The sequence below is a fragment of the Erpetoichthys calabaricus genome, chromosome 12 (genome assembly GCF_900747795.2).
Source record: "Erpetoichthys calabaricus chromosome 12, fErpCal1.3, whole genome shotgun sequence".
NCBI lineage: Eukaryota > Metazoa > Chordata > Cladistia > Polypteriformes > Polypteridae > Erpetoichthys > Erpetoichthys calabaricus.
The window spans coordinates 36693267-36711137 of NC_041405.2; the positions used below are offsets into that span (position 1 = coordinate 36693267).

The 17871-nt window shown below is 37.8% G+C and overlaps 1 protein-coding gene across 3 annotated transcripts in view; it reads left to right on the forward strand.

Annotated features, from left to right (window-relative positions):
* atrx (ATRX chromatin remodeler) overlaps positions 1-17871 on the forward strand; it is a 387366-nt gene that overhangs the window by 334847 nt on the left and 34648 nt on the right. For all 3 annotated transcript variants that reach the window (XM_051934359.1, XM_051934358.1, XM_051934360.1), the window contains 2 exons: positions 11738-11846; positions 16563-16740. In XM_051934359.1, the coding sequence (XP_051790319.1) occupies positions 11738-11846; positions 16563-16740 (287 nt within the window). The remainder of the gene's footprint in view (positions 1-11737; positions 11847-16562; positions 16741-17871) is intronic.

The window sequence follows — 17871 nt, forward strand, 5'->3', positions numbered from 1 at the left end:
ACTCTTAAAATGTTTCCAGTTGTGTCCCTGTGTTCTTGATCACATTACGAACACCCCTACCCCCGAATTTTTTTTTCTTCTTTTAACTCTCTCATGCGCTGTGTTAATTTCTGATGATGGGCTCGGGGAATGCATGGCGGCCATGATGTGTGCATGTACTTGTTCTGAGCGTGAGGTATGAACCTCCCCTTAGACTGTCTACTTAGCACTGCCAACTTGAATCCTCTGACTTCGAGCTCAAGTGTGATTTGAAGATTTTATATGGCAAAGAGTTGTAAGGAAATATATTAGTAATGTATGTATTTCAAATAACAATATATAATTTCATGTGTGTTCCGTGTCTACAACGATCCGTGTAAATGTCTGACGAAACAAGAAATGTTAGGTCTTGTAGACTCAAAGCAAATGTGTGTATTTATTCTATCAAGTAAAACAACTTGAATGTGAGTTTTTTTGCTTTTTTTGATAAATGTTCTTCTGTGACGTAAACTGGCACACAGACCTAAAGTTTAGCGTTACCTTCTGCAACTAACAAACATACACAAACTGCTACTCAACAGAAATGTATTTATTATATCCAATATGACTGCTTGAATGTGAAACACACATATGCATGAAAACATTCTTAACATTTCTTTTTTCGTCGTACAATTTACACACTTTCTGCACAGGTGTCGTTTTTGTCAAAGTGCAAATGCCCCATAATAGTTTGAAAGCGGTTACAGGGCATTGTATCTTTGATTGACAGTGCAACAAATAGCTCAGACCAGGAGGCATCAACCACAGCACCAACTGGAGTCGTTGCTGCTATTGTGAAAAGGATAAATTTAAATTCCATCAGCTCATAGAGAGACAGGCTCCAACTGGAATCTGTTCTGCAGCCTTTAAGTAGACTGTGCAGTCGCTGATAGTCAACAGCCTATGTTGTTGAAAACCAGATGTTCTGCAGTCTACTTGTGACTTTACACTGTAGGAAAATAAGGTAAAAAAAAAAGTACACAAGTAAACAGCATTCAAAATATTTTTCTATAAATAACATTTAAAAGGTTTCTATATAAAGAATGTCAAAACACATAATGACAAAAGTAACTTTGAATGATAACTTGGCATGTGCTGTAGACCCTGATGTCCTGTTGAAGGACATGTATTTGACATATTCACTGTTCTCTTTCTCCAATGTAGAACCCTCGTCCTTGTCTGAGTGCAACTCTGTGTCTGTCTCTTTGTCGTCTTTGATATCAAAAATAGGTTTTTCACCACTGTCTAAGTTACAATCACTTATTTCTTGCAGCAGTGCCAAAGCCTGTGAGGGGGAGTACCTCCTTTTGCATGTCAGGGCACTGGATATTGAGGTGTCTGTTTGCTCAACAAGATACCAAGCAGAAAAGATTCACCTGCATTTGAAGTGTCTGCTGTTATCTGTTGTGAATTTCCCATTGGGATTAATAAAGTATCTATCTATCTATCTATCTATCTATCTATCTATCTATCTATCTATCTATCTATCTATCTATCTATCTATCTATCTATCTATCTATCTATCTATCTATCTATCTATCTATCTATCTATCTATCTATCTATCTATCTATCTATCTATCTATCTATCTATCTATCTATCTATCTATCTATCTATCTATCTATCTATCTATCTATCTATCTATCTATCTATCTATCTATCTATCTATCTATCTATCTATCTATCTATCTATCTATCTATCTATCTATCTATCTATCTATCTATCTATCTATCTATCTATCTATCTATCTATCTATCTATCTATCTATCTATCTATCTATCTCTCTCTTGTCATCAGAGAATCCCCTGTAATTCCTAGTTCCATTGCCTCAAAACAGGCAAGCTGACAAAGTTCATGTGTACTGAAGTGACTTTAGCTGCAGGTTGAAGCTCCTGCACACTTTATGCAACTGTTCAGGTTCAATGTCCAAGCGGGTCTCGAGGCCTTCTCCAACAGTCACCAGCTCCTCCCCCTTGTTCATGGTGACAAGGGGCTCTAGGGCCAGCGCCCCAAATTCGACCAAGACCCTAGGAAAAACGGTGTTCTTCCTGCCGATCAGCAAGGGCCATGGGGAGGAATCCGAAATGGCCGTCCAAACTTTAAAGATCCAGTCCTTATATTTCAAAGGAAGCAGCACTGTCTCATAGTCTTTAACATCTCCATGTACACAGCATATGTTCACAGTCTCAGTGCTGGAAGGGGAAGTACCGCAGTCACGTCTGACATCACAAAGGTCACTACCTGAGTCCAACAAGATAGGGATCTCGCGGTCCACTAATGTCACTGAGACCTTTAAGCTGTAATTTTTTAGTGAAGTAGAAGGAACTTGGGAGCAACACACCTCGGCTAAGCTGACTTCCATGTACTGAGCAGGGGAGAGGTGACATTCTCTGGCGAGGTGGCCAATCTGATCACATCGGAAACATCTGCGCTCAGCACCACTGCCGAAATACCCATGGCGAAGCAAATGCACCACCCTGTCTCCAAACAGCCTGGTAGTTAAAGTCCTCCATGACTATAATATCCCCCTGTAAACATGCCTTTTAAATATTACTAAAAAGTGCATTGAAATTATTGTGTGCATTGGGCAGTCTGTAACACAGTTCTAAAATAAAGCCTCTTTCCTTAATGCTTTCTAGGTGAAGCCAGATGTCCTCACTAAGATGGAGCTCATTGTTCAATTGAAAAGGACTCACGTTTAAGTTCTGTTTGAAATAAACAGCAACCCTACCCTTTTCTGTTCTTCCTAACAATGTGTATAGCTGTATGTTATGCCCATCCCCATCTTTTTTGTTTAGCCTGGTTTCTGTTATTGCTGTAATATAATTATCCTCTACAACATACAATTCCACCTCACTTGTTTTATTTTTGATACTTCTAGCATTAAGGCAAGCTGTTTTTAATGTGTTACTTCTTTTACTTTTGTATTTAAACTTTCGGTTAGAATTTACTTTACTTATGCATTTTTACTTTTACACTGTTGTTTCTTACTTCAGGTACATTTGTAAACCTGGCTTGTCCTAAACTCCATAAAACCCCAAGCATTCCATAGTTTACCCAGTCCTCGACTAACCCACAGATACACTTCCCCAACTCATTGGTGCTCCTCTGCTTCAGATGTAATTCGTCAAGGCAGAACAGGTTCCATCTGTTCCAAAAGAGGTTAATGAGGCATTGGAACTTATTTCCTACCTCCCTACACCAAGAATAGAACCACACATTAAGCCTTCTAATCTCCTCAGTCTTACCTGGACTGTCATGTGGCATGGACAGAATTTCAGAGAAGACTACCTTGTCAGTTCTGATTTTCAGCCTTGTACCCAACTCTTTAAATTTAGATTGCAGAGCTCACATTCTTACCATTATATATGTCATTTGTTCTAACATGGAACATGACAGCTGTATCCACCCCTGCTCTGGCCGAAACCCTATCCGTCCTTCCAGGGAGGTTTTCCACCTGTGCACCTAGAAAGCAACAAATTGTGCAAGATTCTCTGTCTCTAGAGCAGACCTGTTCTTCAGTACCTGTAATGACTCAGTTCCCAACTATCATTACTTCTGTCTTTCTGGGAGCTGGTTTTCAGGTGGCGCATTGGAACTCCTCATGCCTGCGTACCACCTAAGTATCTTCAGAGATACCATCCAGCTCCCCACAGACCTGAAAAATGGTTTGACACTTCCAATTCTGATGTTGATGCCCCCAAACAGTTAGTACCCTTTAACTTGCACCTTGTGACTGTGACCCACCTATCTCTATCTGTCTGGTCTTTAGGTTGCACTCTATCTCCCTAAAGGACATCTGGGGCAGGTCTTCCAATTCTCTACTACAGCACAGGCAATCCAACTCCTCCTCCAGTTCAGTGACCCTGAGCTTGAGGTGCAAGATCAGCTGGTATCTCTTGCAGATGTCGCTCTCATAGAAGACTGGTGCCTCTAAGCCATCCTCTAAAAAGTTCAACATCCACCAAGACTTGCGTTGCACTGGCCTCATTATTACAATTTGTATTATTAAAATTGCTCAACTTTTTTTTTATTAAAATCAAATGATTTAACTTAATTTGTAAAACTAAAAAATGTAAGCCAAAGAATTAGATTAAGAACTGCTATAGTTTTTTTACCCCTTAAGTTCCTGTAATATTCTCCCCCTCGACTGCCTGCTGTTTGTCCTTCTACAAGGTTAACTTTACCTTTTTCTGTCAGTTCTCCAAAGTGTGTGCCCCTCTTACTCCTTACTTAATAGTTTCACTCGCACTGTTTGTATTCCTTTATATTAATGAATCCTTATGCTTTCACCGTCACAGCTGCTCTGCTTTCCTGCTAGCTAAAAACTGTTCAGTCTAGTACATTTTTTTGCATAATTTATCCTTCTTATTAAGAAAAGCTTGCGTATTAAATATCCACTGTGTGGTGGGCGGTCAGGGCCCTTACCTGGGCAGGACGCCATAATAATGGAAAGACCGAGGGAGAAAATAGGCACAGGTCATTACTCCCTCAGACTGCTAGGTGGCAGCCCCCTTGGGTTGCTACAATACCCTGGATTCCCACAGGGCACTGGGACTTGGAGTTTGTGGGTTCAGCCCTGTTGGACTCCAGAGGTGCTTCTAGGGGGTGCTGCAGGAATTGGCGAGCCTTATTTATTCAGGCTTCTGCCACACCCAGGATTACTTCCTGATGATGCTAATGGGCCACATGGAATGCTCCCAGGTGCAGCACAAAAGGGACCGCCCCACTTCATTCAAAGTGCCAGAGTCGGGAGGAAGGTGACGAAGCTTGCTGGACGAGGAGTGGGGGTGGAAGGAGAGAGAGTCAAGGAAGGAATGAGAAAGAAGAAGGAAAAGAAAAGCTTTGTGCTTTATAACCTGTGCTTATTGTGCTTTGTACTGTACTGTACTGTACTGTGCAGGTAGGAAGTAATTTGGGAAACATTTCCAACAGCAGAATAAAAGCCTATGTTATGCTGGAACTTGTGTGTGTCTGTGTTGGGTTTGGGGAGCACAAGCAGGCTGCAACTGCTAGTTAATTTCTTTCTGTCTTATCTGATCCTACAAGAGATTTTGCCTGATCGGTGCCTTAATACTAGTCCCCTGCCTACGTACCACAGATCCCTTCTCTTTACTGCTTTGTAGTAAAGCATTGGCTTTTCTTCCCCACTAGGGAATCATCATTTCTGTTACGGTTAAATATTTGCCACTACAACTTTGATTATTTACTTACAGAGATTCTGGTGTCAGCTATAGCTCCTCACTGCCCTGCCTCACCAACACTACTTTGGAAACTAATAACAAGTACAAGTAACTGATCTAAATGCTCCCCCTAATACTCAGCTGCTTTTGCTCCTATGCTGGTGACATAAAAGCAAAAAAAGAAAAAACTCCTTCTATAGGGAAAAAACTTTAAAAGTTCCCTCACGGCTCCTTAGCAGCAACCAAAACAAAGTCTTAGGAGCAAAATGTATTTTTTAATTAACTGTCACACCTCAGAACACAAAGCTCTCAGCAGCTTCTCTTCAGTTTGCAAGGATGATGTTAGCACATCAGTATGTCTCAGTCACCAGTCAGTACCAACACCTTGTATACCTTGTATGTATTTATACAGCATTCTACATATTGTTGCTTAAAAGAGGTCACATCAACCTTCATTTGAAGTATAGGTTGCTTGCTACAACAAGGATGAATCAAATGGCTTATGAAGTATAAATTACTATATAAGAGTATATTTTTTTTTTTTTTGCAGTCTTGCTTCTCATCCCAGTTGTCTAGGAATATTACTGTTTTTTTATTAAATCAGGGCTGCAACACTTAATTAAATTCATTAATAATAATCAGTGATGAAAACAGTTGGCAAATTGCCTTATTACATACACCAATTATAATACAAATTTGAAATGCTGTAAAAGATTTAAACACAGTATAGGATCAAATAATTTAAAAGTGTGCGGTCATTTCATCTTCACACCTGCTAAGATATCTGTGTGGGTGCACCTAAAAAGAAAACACAGTGAAGTAATTGTGGACCCTCTATTATTCACATTTGAGGATAAGCCAGCAACATTGTCAATGTCACTTTCTTCTGTCAGCTCAAAATCTTTTTCCAGTGGTTCCGAATCTTAGTCATCAACAATATGCAAAAGTTACTCTGCAGAATATTTATTTTGATGACAGTGATGGGCAGGTATTTTGTAAAGAAGTGCATGACACTCAAGTCAAACCATACACTTCAGGCAATGTTTGTTTATGTTCTAAACCCTTGATGTCCAGTTTTGCTAACAAAATCTTTGAAAGTGTACTACTAAACCTTATAATTAAAAACAAAACTTGTTGCATGCATTTTTGGCAAGTATAATTTTAGAGTGCTATACTTGTGCTATTGTTATTGTATTGTACAAGGAGGAGGAGGTTAGGAGCACGCGCTGATACAGCGCATTGCTGCACCCACCACATGACAAACCAACTCAGGATCCAGATTAGGACCCGAGTACAGCCATGCAACCAATGGGTGACACCTCAGCACCACACTAGTTCAGATGGAGTGGAACAGTGTGAGGTTTTTTTATGGTGGCTGGAGTGCCAATTCTGCCACCAACCCCCAAGTTGTTCCCTGCAGGTTTGAGGGCCTACATGCAGGGATTGATGCAGATTGTATGAGGAATAAACATTTAATTTTTGAATAAAATACTTCCACTTCTGTACTAATGTTGCATGCTTTAAAACCTCCAGTTAATCAAGGTAGTAATACACCAAACAGTCAATTAGCAGAGTAGTTGTTAGTTGCAACCCCAGTTGATTCTGAAACTTCTCAATAAAATGGCTACTTACAGATAGTGAAATTGTAAGTTCGTAGGTAGGGAAAAAAGAAAGAATTTTTTTTTTTTTTCTTCTTAATTTTGAATTGAATTTTATTAATTGATGCTCAACAAATCATTTACAATATTGAAAGTAAAGCAAACAATGAAACCCCCAACTCACCCCAAAAAGAAAACAATACTAATATATCTATCTATCTATCTATCTACTTAATTTATATGTCAAATAAGAAAAATCAATTCATAATCTTCAAGTTTACAAATTGCCTCATGATACACCATTTTACCTCAAAAGAATTCACATTTGCAATCATTGTGTGGAATTTATATTCCAAATACACACTGGCTTTTACAAGTCCATGAAATATTCTAATTATGTCATGTTGTTTATTTGACTTCACTTTCTCTTTTCTGGATTTATAAATGGCCAGCTTGGCCTGTCCAGTGAGGAAATTACCAATCTGACATTCATTTTGATGATTTTTATTTTCATTAACACTATAAATAAATACACAATCATTAAAAGGCAAGTTAAGAATACCAAAAACAGAGGTAAGAACATTTAAAAGACGGCGAAATCTAGAACAGAAATGAAAACGGGAAAACGGTCTCTCACTCTCTCTATGAGAGAGGCATGAAAGGGCATTTTCAGTGGCTGAAGGAAATGCCCTTGACTGCCCTTGCCCGTGACTGAAGGATCAAGCAGTGAGACATAGGAATTAACAGTCATGATGCCATGCAGCACATGCCATTGAAAGTTGCCAGTTCTTTTGTTCAATGGTGGTCTATAGACCAAGTTCCACCAAGATGGCTCCAGTGTCTCTGATCCTCCAAGTCGGTTCCTCCAGGGTGTGTCTGTAGTTCTGCTCAGTAGTTCCCGGTGATGTGCCTTCACTGGACTCAGGTGAATCTCTGCTAGTGAGGAAATTCCCAATAAGAGATTTTGCTTCAGTTGGGAGGGTGACATGGATCCTTTGCAGCAGCTGGTTAGTCTGCCTCGGTGAGTGAAGTCTCAACACCGCTACCATCTTCTTAGTACTGTACCAGCAGTGCCTTTCCATATCTATTAGGTGACGCACCTGGATTATTTTAGAGTTCATTAATAATAAATGCACTCTTATGGGCTGTGTGATGTTGAGTTCCAGGACTGGGTATTCTAGAGCCCAAAGGATATTTGCAGATCTTCAGTCAACACGAGCAGATTCCAAGCTCTTGCTATAGGAAGGCAAAAGGCCGGAAGTTGACAGCTACCTATTGTTCATTAAAAAAGTGCCTTGTCAATATTTAGGTTTCCTTCTTGTTGTAAGAAGACATAGGAAAGTGGCCTCCAGGACAAGTCTGCCGGATAATACAACATTTTTTGCAAAGCTTGCATCCGGAAAAAATTTCTTTGACTGCAAATATCGACAAGTCTTTGTCCTCCTTCAGAAACAGGTAAATAGAGCACACACTGGCTCAGCCAATGTCTTTCATTCCAGAAAAAAATTTAGCAGCTCTTTCTGAATACTAAATTAAAGTTCAGGAAGGGGTTCAAGACCCATCAATTTATGCCACATGGCTGAGGCTACCAAGTTATTAATAATCAAAACCTTCCTCTGTATGAGAGGTGCAGCAAAAGCTATTGCCAACCCTTCAAGCGAAAGAAAGAGGAAATTTGCCTTTTGACAGAAGGTCTTTACTAAAAAGGAAGACAATTAAAAATAGCTTAACAGTTTGTGTCTTTAGGCTACATCTATTCGTTTATCAAGACTATATTTTCTTCTTAGTCATTATAAATTAATTCTTTTGTTCATGCATTTTCTTAAAGTTTCTTTCCATGATCGATTTGCAGACAGCTAGAACATCTTTTAAAAGGGTCAGGCAGGACTAACACTAAATTGGACACCAAACCATTATAGAGCCACATGCACACAAATAAATATACTCATACATTTAAGCAAATGTAACTACATTTCATGGTAGTCCGGGCTGCAGATCTCTCCATGGCTGCTGTAACAACAGGTCCATGTGATGTAATTTATATATTTGTGGCTGGAGGTGTGAGAAGTGGAGAGTCTTGGCATAGGGCTATCTTAAAAATGTGCGGTTTTGTGTGTCCCCCAGGATTAAAACATTAGTTTAGTGGATAAACGTACAGAGGATTCAGAGAGTATTCAAACTCCTGCAGTTTTTTCACTTTTTTCTATATTGCAGTGTTGTGCTAAAATCATTTAAATTAATTTTCCCCTTGTCAAGCAACACTCTATATCTTAGAATGACAAAGTGAAATCTGGATTTTAGAAATATTTGCGAATTTATCAAAAAATAAAAATCTAAAATATCCCATTGACGCAGATATTTAAACCATTTCCCTAGTACTTAATTGAATTACCTTTGGCAGCGTTTACAACCTGGAGTCTTCTTGAGTATGATATGATAGACTTTGCTTGTCTAGATTTGGGAACTTTCTGCCATTTTTCTTTGCAGATCCTTTCAAGCTCTGTCAGTTTGAAAGGAGACCAATGATGGACAGCTTTATTCACATCTCACCAAAAATGTTCAACTGGGTTCAAGTTCGGGCTCTAGCTGAACAATTGAAGGGCATTTTCAGAGTTGCTGTTACTTTGTTGCCTTTTCTTTGCGCTTAGGGTCATTGTCCTGTTTTATAGTGATCCTTGGGTCTGGAGCGATTTGGAGAAGGTTTTTTATTAAGGATATCTCTGAACATTTGCTCATTTCTGCTTTCTCTCAATCCTATCTGGTCACCCAGTCCTTGAGGCTGAAAAACAAGCACACAGCATGATACTGCCTGTACCATGCTTCACTTTTGGAATGGTATTGCACAGGTGATGAGCAGTGCCTGGCTTCCTCCATTATGCTATTCTTGCTTTCAGAAAACCAGAGAATCTTGTTTCTCACATTTCTATAATCATTTAGGTGCCTTTTTTGCAAAGCTCCATGTGGGCTTCCATGCTTCTTTCCATGTGTATTTTGTCATAGACCTGAGATCAAAGAAGTGTTGCATTGTTGGTTATCCTTCTGGAAGTTTCCTCCATCTCCACACAGGTTTTCTAGAGCTCCGCTGGAGTGACCATTTAGTTCCTGGACATCTCTCTTACCATAGCCTTTCTCTCATGATTGCTCAGTGACTGGGTGGCCAGTTCTATGAAGAGTTGTGGTTGTTTCAGAGTTCTTCCTTTAAAGAATTATGAAGTCAGCTGTGCTCGTAGGGACCTTCAGTTGCAAGATTTTTTGGTAGCTTTCCCTAGATCTGTGCCTTGATGCAATTCTATCTGTAAGCCTCTAAGCTCTGCAGGCAGTTCATTTGACCTCTTGGTTTTTTTTTTTGCTCTGATAATTAACTGTGTGACGTTTTTAGACATGTGCATGCATTTCCTAATCATGTCTTATCAATTGAATTGACCACAGGTGGACTCCTAACAAGGTATAGAAACATCTCCATGACAGTCAATGTAATGGGATGCACCTTGACTGTCTGTTGTATAGGCAGCACTTCAGAGAAGACTATGTTGTTGTTTCTGCTCCTAAGAAAAGAATATGTTTGTTTACATTTTCCTGTAGAACTTCCTGCCTTACCCTGTCGATGTTCTGACATGTAAAGTGATAGCTGGATCTACCCCACCTTTGGCCAAAACCCTATGTTAATATCCAAGGAGGTCAGCCAGTTGTGCAACAAATACAATACTATCACTGGAGGAAGCCCTGTTAAATAAGTCGTCTTCTGTCACTCCTTCTGATAGTTGATTTTGAGGTAACCTACTGGAGTGACTGTCTAGCTCTCTATGCTAAGTCCACTAGGTGGTATATATCTATTGCCTTGCCCTTACTTTTGACTATGACCAACTTGTCTCTTTGTATTGAAGACTTCTCTCATACCACTTAAGAGGTGCACACTTTCTAAATTAGTATCTGAGCCTGTTCCTCCAGTTCTTTATTACAGCACTGGTTAACTTTTTCCTTGTTAATTTCAGAACTTGCAGTGGTGGTTGTTCTTACAGGTGTAGGCCCTTCTGTACTGTATGTTCGCTTCAATGAAGGAAACAAATCTGTCATTTTATTTTTCTAATTATTAACAGTTTGCTTGGGGTTTAAACAGTTTAACTTCACTTTTTCTTTAAATATTGCACATTTAATATAAACTAAAGTTAGTTGTTAAACAACTATTGTTTCTCTCACTTTCAATAATTAAGATTTTATTATTTTCTATTATGGCTTGTAAATGTATTTGTAGTGGAATACATTTAACAACTCCTTACCACTTTGCTGGAGTCTAACTAGTGATTGCTACTTCAAGTGATTTTTCTGAAGTGCTTTTTAATGGTTGGCAGACAGTTACTCACAAATATAATTATTTTTATATTTATCAAATTATTCTAGGTTTCAGCTGCTTCTCGTACTGTAAAGTGCCTTTAATGGAAAAAAAATTACACCCTTTCACTGATTTAAAGTACTTGTATTTTATGTTACTTGTTTCTTTCTGTAGTGGAATTAAATATATTAGTTGCATTTATATGACCTTTTCCGATCACTAATTTTAGTGCTTTCTTGTTCAATTTTTGTAGTGTAGTAAGAAAAAATCACTCATCTTGAGAAACCTTTGTTATAATCCTGCTGTTCAATACTGGAAATTAACCATTAACTTTCTAGTTCATAATCCTAGGTTAATTTTTTCAATTTGACTAGAGGTTTCCAGGATTCTATACTTGCCTGTGTTCTCTGGTGTTTCATGAATGAATGTATTTTATTTTGTTTAACCAAAATCCTATTTACTAGAATGATTGCTCCTTTGTTTGTCCATCATCTTAAGTCTGTAATTCCTAAGCCCACTAAACTGGCTTCAAGTTAGTGACCATCTGAAAATAAAAGAAACATTAACATTGTTTTCTTATGTTAATTTATCTTTTCTGTTAATTGTAGGTGATGGAAAGTGGTTTAGAAATATTGATTACTATCGTCTTGATGGCTCAACAAATGCAATAACAAGAAAAAAGTGGGCTGAAGATTTTAATGATATTAGCAACACCAGGTAATATGTTTTTATTGCATTTTGGATTACTTCTTTTAAAATTTCATCTCAGAAAACACATACATTTGGAAGGAATTGCCCTTTACTTCTAAATGTATATATTATATTTCTGGCAAAACAAGACCAGAAAATTAGTATGGTTATAAAAACGTAATTTATTACATTGCTTTATAACTGATTATTCTACAACAGAGATTTTGCAATAGTTTTATTTGTTTGGTACTTTCCTTAATTAGTCATTTATTTATTGTAATACTGGGTGGCATGATATTATAATGGCTAGTGAACCTGCCTCATAGTTCTATAACCAGGGTTCAGTTTTCAGCTTTTCAGAACGTATCACATATTTTCTGTGTTAAATGGGTTATTCTACTTATCTTTAACAACAAACTGCCTCAGTTATACCAGGCCAAATCCAATTATACAAAAATTCAAAACAAACAACTGCAAGGAAAATCTTCAAATATATATATGTAATATATATAATAGTGGTTAGAAGTTCACGGTTACCCAACTTCAGCTTTTTTTAAAAGTATATTTTGCTTGAGCACAAAGGCTTTCAAACTTTTTGCATGAACAAAAATCCTTCCAAATTCCAAAAACATCTTAAACATAGACATAACAGATAATTTATCCTTAGCTTCATGGTGTTAAATATTAAAATGTCTAGAATGAGTAAAGCCATAATATCCACAGTAAAAACTTGTATCCTTGAATTTTCTTCTATTGTCTGTTAAGACCAATACATTTCAGGACAACTGCCCATTCATCAGAGCCAGACAACCTGGGACCTAACGATATAAACAGAGTACTCACATCTTATTAAAGCGTTACCGACAATGGAAGATGCCGAGAGTATTCTGAAATACTCCCAAGCATCTGGCCTCTGTTTGAAAATACTTGAAGTAACATTCTCGTGTGAAAATTTCAATATCTCAATTAAATTATTACAAGCTTTTGAAAACCACTTAGCTTTGATGACTGATATATAATGTTGATAAGTGACAGGAACCCAAATTCCCACGTGAACGTCACTGACAGAATAAAACTGAATAATAAAAAAATAAGCACTAACTTTTAAAAGTAGCCAAAATTTACACTGGGTGTTACAGACTCAAATCAAATGTGTGTTTTTATTATATTATAGCAATAATAATAGCAACTCACTACTCAAAATACAGAGTTTCCAGACTCAGACCGGGAACCTTTTGGTTATAAGGCAGCAGTTCTTACTTCTGCACCATCTAAGAATACATATCAACTTTCTGTCGATTGACATTTGAGCTTGGGTTTTTAACTCATTGACAGTAAAATGTAAATTGAATGATTTGTTTTTTCTTTGGTTATATTATTGAATAAAAGCACACGTGTTTATTTGATATTTGGACTAAAGTCTTCACACATTATACACTTCACGTTACTGTTAGTATAACATGGAAAAAATTTCTGCTTTAGGTATGTGTTCAGCATTTCTTGCCTAGCATTTCCTTTCATCCTACACTTACACAGATCTTTGTAAACACGGACCACACATGAAATGTATGTATTCCAAATAACAATATATTATTTACCCTATACAACTCCAGGCACCTCACACCCAGTTAAAAAGACTTGAGCTGGGAGAAGTTCACGACTGATTTCAGCTCTGTCTTTGTTGGTATGGGATAGCAGGCTCCTTGCTGTTTGTGCTGATCGACACAAAACAAAAGATGCTGATGTGAAGAGTTGTGAAGGAATTTAAGGCAGCCTTACAAGTTTTTTCGTAGGCTACAGTGATTCTAATGTTAAATGGTGAAGGAGATAGTCAAAGACTACACCAGATAAGCTGCAGTTATACACAAAAAAAACAACAAAAAAAGCAAGGTAACTGATAATTCTTTGTTCACTTTTTTTAAAATATATACAGTATTTTGCGCACTATAAGGCGCACTTAAAAGCCTTTAATTTTCTCAAAAATCCACGGTGCGCCTTTAAATTCGGTGCGCCTTATGTGTGCACTGAGTTCCAAAATCTGTAAAAATGTTGTTGTGCATTTTAGTAAGCGCTCTGCTTGATTGACTGTCAGACCATTTCCTGCCGACATAGGGACGTAGTAATACGTACACTATGAACGCTGGCAGCGATAAACCAATTGCAGAACATTACGTAAAGCCACGTACACTTACCTCCGCCACGCCTACGGCAGGTAGGTATATTGTACTACTGGTGCACTGCGAAACCACATTTGTTTGGCTAAGGACCCTGAAAATGGCATCAGAGAAGAGACATGCTTACGATGCACAATTCAAACTACAGGCTATCAGTTACGCGGTTGTAAATGGGAATAGAGCAGCAGCGAGAGAATTTAAAATCAATGAATCCATGGTTCGGAAGTGGAGGAAGCAGGAGAATGAATTGCGCCAAGTTAAAAAGACAAAAAAGAGTTTCCGCGGGAACAAGGCGAGGTGGCCAGAGTTGGAAGACCAACTTGAACAATGGATTCTTGAACAAAGAGCAGCCGGGAGAAGCGTCTCTACAGTCACCATTCGACTGAAGGCAATAACGATAGCACAAGACATGAAGCTCGAGCACTTTCAAGGAGGTCCGTCTTGGTGCTTTCGTTTTATGAAAAGGCGCCATCTCGCCATCCGCGCACGAACTACCGTGGCGCAGCAACTGCCAGCGGATTACAAAGAAAAGCTGACCATCTTCCGCACCTACTGCAGCAACAAGATTACCGACAAAAAAATCCAGCCCAACCACATCACCAACATGGACGAGGTCCCTCTCACTTTTGACATCCCCGTGAACCATACTGTGGAGAAAAAGGGGACCAGCACGGTATCCATACGCACCACGGGGCATGAGAAATCGGCTTTCACTGTTGTTCTTGGTTGCCACGGTAATGGACAGAAACTACCACCTATGGTCATTTTTAAGAGGAAGACGCTGCCAAAAGAAAAGTTTCCAGCCGGAGTCATCGTTAAGGCCAATCCAAAGGGCTGGATGGACGAGGAGAAAATGAGAGAGTGGCTGAGAGAGGTGTATGTGAAGAGACCGGGTGGGTTTTTCCATGCATCACCGTCTTTGTTGATCTGCGACTCCATGCGTGCCCATATCACCGCTACTGTGAAAAAACAAGTGAAGCAAATGAATACGGAGCTTGCCATCATTCCAGGAGGATTAACAAAAGAACTCCAACCGCTGGACATCGGTGTAAACAGGGCGTTCAAAGTGAAGATGCGAGCGTCATGGGAGCGATGGATGAGAGACGGCGAACACACCTTTACTAAGACTGGAAGGCAGCGCCGGGTGAGTTACGCCACCATATGTGAATGGATTGTGGATGCCTGGGCTAAGGTGTCTGCTTCGACTGTTGTCCGAGCTTACGCGAAAGCTGGAATCATTGCTGAACAGCCACCCGGCAACGAGACTGATTCCGACAATGACGAGAGGGAACCCGGCATGTTTGATGGCGAACTTGCCCATCTGTTCAATTCAGATACAGAAGGTGAGGACTTCGATGGATTTGTGACAACAAACTGATCAAAAAACAATGTGAGTGTATTTTTAAATACGTAGTAGAATAAGGTTTAACTAAACTCATTGTTTTGCTTCTGTTACCTTGTTTTTGCATGCGCCGAATAATACGGTGCGCCTTATGTATGGCTTAAGTACAGAAATAAGCCCCGCAATTGAGAGTGCGCCTTTCAATCCAGTGCGCCTTATGGTGCGCAAAATACTGTATATCTTGCACACAAAGACTTACAAAATTTTTACTTGAATACAAAGACCTCCATATTCCTGAGAAGCTTTATAAATGGTTTATTTTTCACCACAGTTTAATTGCAGAGACCTACAGAGAGTTCCTTGTACTTCATGACTTAGTTTTTTGTCTTTACATGCAGTGTGAATTGTGGATCCTTATATACACGTGTGGTCTTTTCTAAACAATGTCCAATCCTTTCAGTTTGGTACAAGTAGACTCCATTCAAGTTCTAGACACCTCTTAGGGATAATTAATTAATTAACCACAACTTGGAGTACCACAGCAAGTGGTCGGAATATTATATGAATGAGAGACTTCACTTTTTGTATTTTAATAAGTTTTCACATTTTCATTTATGGATTACTAAGTGTAGATAGATGGGTAAAAATGGCAAATATATCCATTTAAAATTAAATCTTCAACACAAGTGTGCATAAACTGAGGGAGTCTATACTTGTACATACTAGCTTTTTTAAATTTTAGATTTTGTGAGTAGCTGAACATGATATTGTACTATTTTCTCCTTTACAACGGAGCATGGAAGTTTATATCTTGACTAAAGTTGGTAAACTTGACCTAAATCGAAGTTCTCTAATATATAGTTTTTATTGTTACAGTTTATAAGGAAGGAAGCATGTTTCCGTTATTTTTGTGTTGCATCCTTGTTTCTCATAATTTACATTTTAATTTTCTCAGTACAATTTGATGTGTTTAGGGATTAAATAACTTACTGTGACTTTGATAGTTTGTGATAATACCTACTATTACCCTTAATAATTTCTAAATGCCAAATTTATTTTTTATTATGAAGTCTGGTCCATAGGTTGTATTGCTGTGGACTGCTCACTTTCGTTATGCATACTTTCTTGTAACCATCTTTTCCATTTGAAACTGGCAGAGGAATGTAAATTTGTATTTTTTTTTCTCCTTCCTTACCAATCTCTGTGTCTTTTTTTTTCTTTTAATAGGGGGCGCTTGTTTCTGATTTCTACTAGAGCTGGATCTCTAGGAATAAATCTTGTTGCTGCTAACAGAGTTATTATTTTTGATGCCTCTTGGAATCCATCTTACGATGTTCAGAGTATTTTTAGAGTATATCGTTTTGGCCAAACTAAGCAAGTGTATGTGTACCGGTTTCTGGCTCAGGTAAAAAAAAAAAAAAATTTTATAACCCAAGTTTGTATTTTGTTTTTGTGTTTTAAACTGTGTCTATTGAGTAACATATCTTACTTATGAAAATTAATGGAACAAGTGCAGTGACCAAAATAATTCATGAGGAATTATCATTTATTCTGATCAGTATTTAGAACTTTTCATTAACTCAAAACCTTTTACCATAAACAATACCATTAATAAATACCTGTAGATTTAATAGTATAATTGATCTTTTTTAAATTTTATTTTTATACAGTACTCTTTACAGTCTTTTGATATTGCAAGTCCTAATTGTTTAATTTTGTATTTATTTGCTTATTTATTTTACAGAATACATGTTTATGGATGGACACATATCTTTTGCCTACTTAATTTAGGTTTCATTTTATTCTGTGGATGATTGTTTTTAATTACACTGGAATTACAAGTTCATTTTTTTTGTTTGATCATCAAAGCTTCATCTTTGGAAAAAAGTCTGATTAAATATTTACAGTGTTCTGTTTGCCTAATATTTATGAATTAGTCATTAATAGAGTCTTGTAGGATCCTAATGTGATGCATTACATCACAGTATTTCAGACAAATATTTTGAAAAATACTGATGTCTGGTTTTGGAATATTGTAAGGTAATAGCTTGTATTTTACCCTTGTTCTGCTGGAAAAAAAAACTGCATGCTCTAGGCCTCCTCTTAAAGTTTTTTGAAACCATTGAATTTTTAATTTTTAGACTCTTGAGTTATGTAGTTACCTATATAAAACTAGTGTGAAAGCTTTTCTTGTTATTTTTACAAATATATTTTTAAGGTACTTTCACATTAAGTAGAAGTGAATATAAGTACTATGTTTAACCAAAATGTGAATGAAAGTCATATTTAGGACACATTCTAATTACCCAGTGAGGATGGGAATACGGATGTGCTCTAAACGTAGTACATCCTTCTTTCTGGCTAGAAAACATATCCAGTAGATTCACCTTTCTACAGTCAAAATTACAAAAGCAAATGTGTGACGTTCAATGCTTGTAGTGGCTATATAATCTTAAACAAAAGCAATATTGATCTTTCTACATGAAGAGCTGCCAGATATTTCCAGTGAAGTAATGTGATACAACATCAGCAGTGC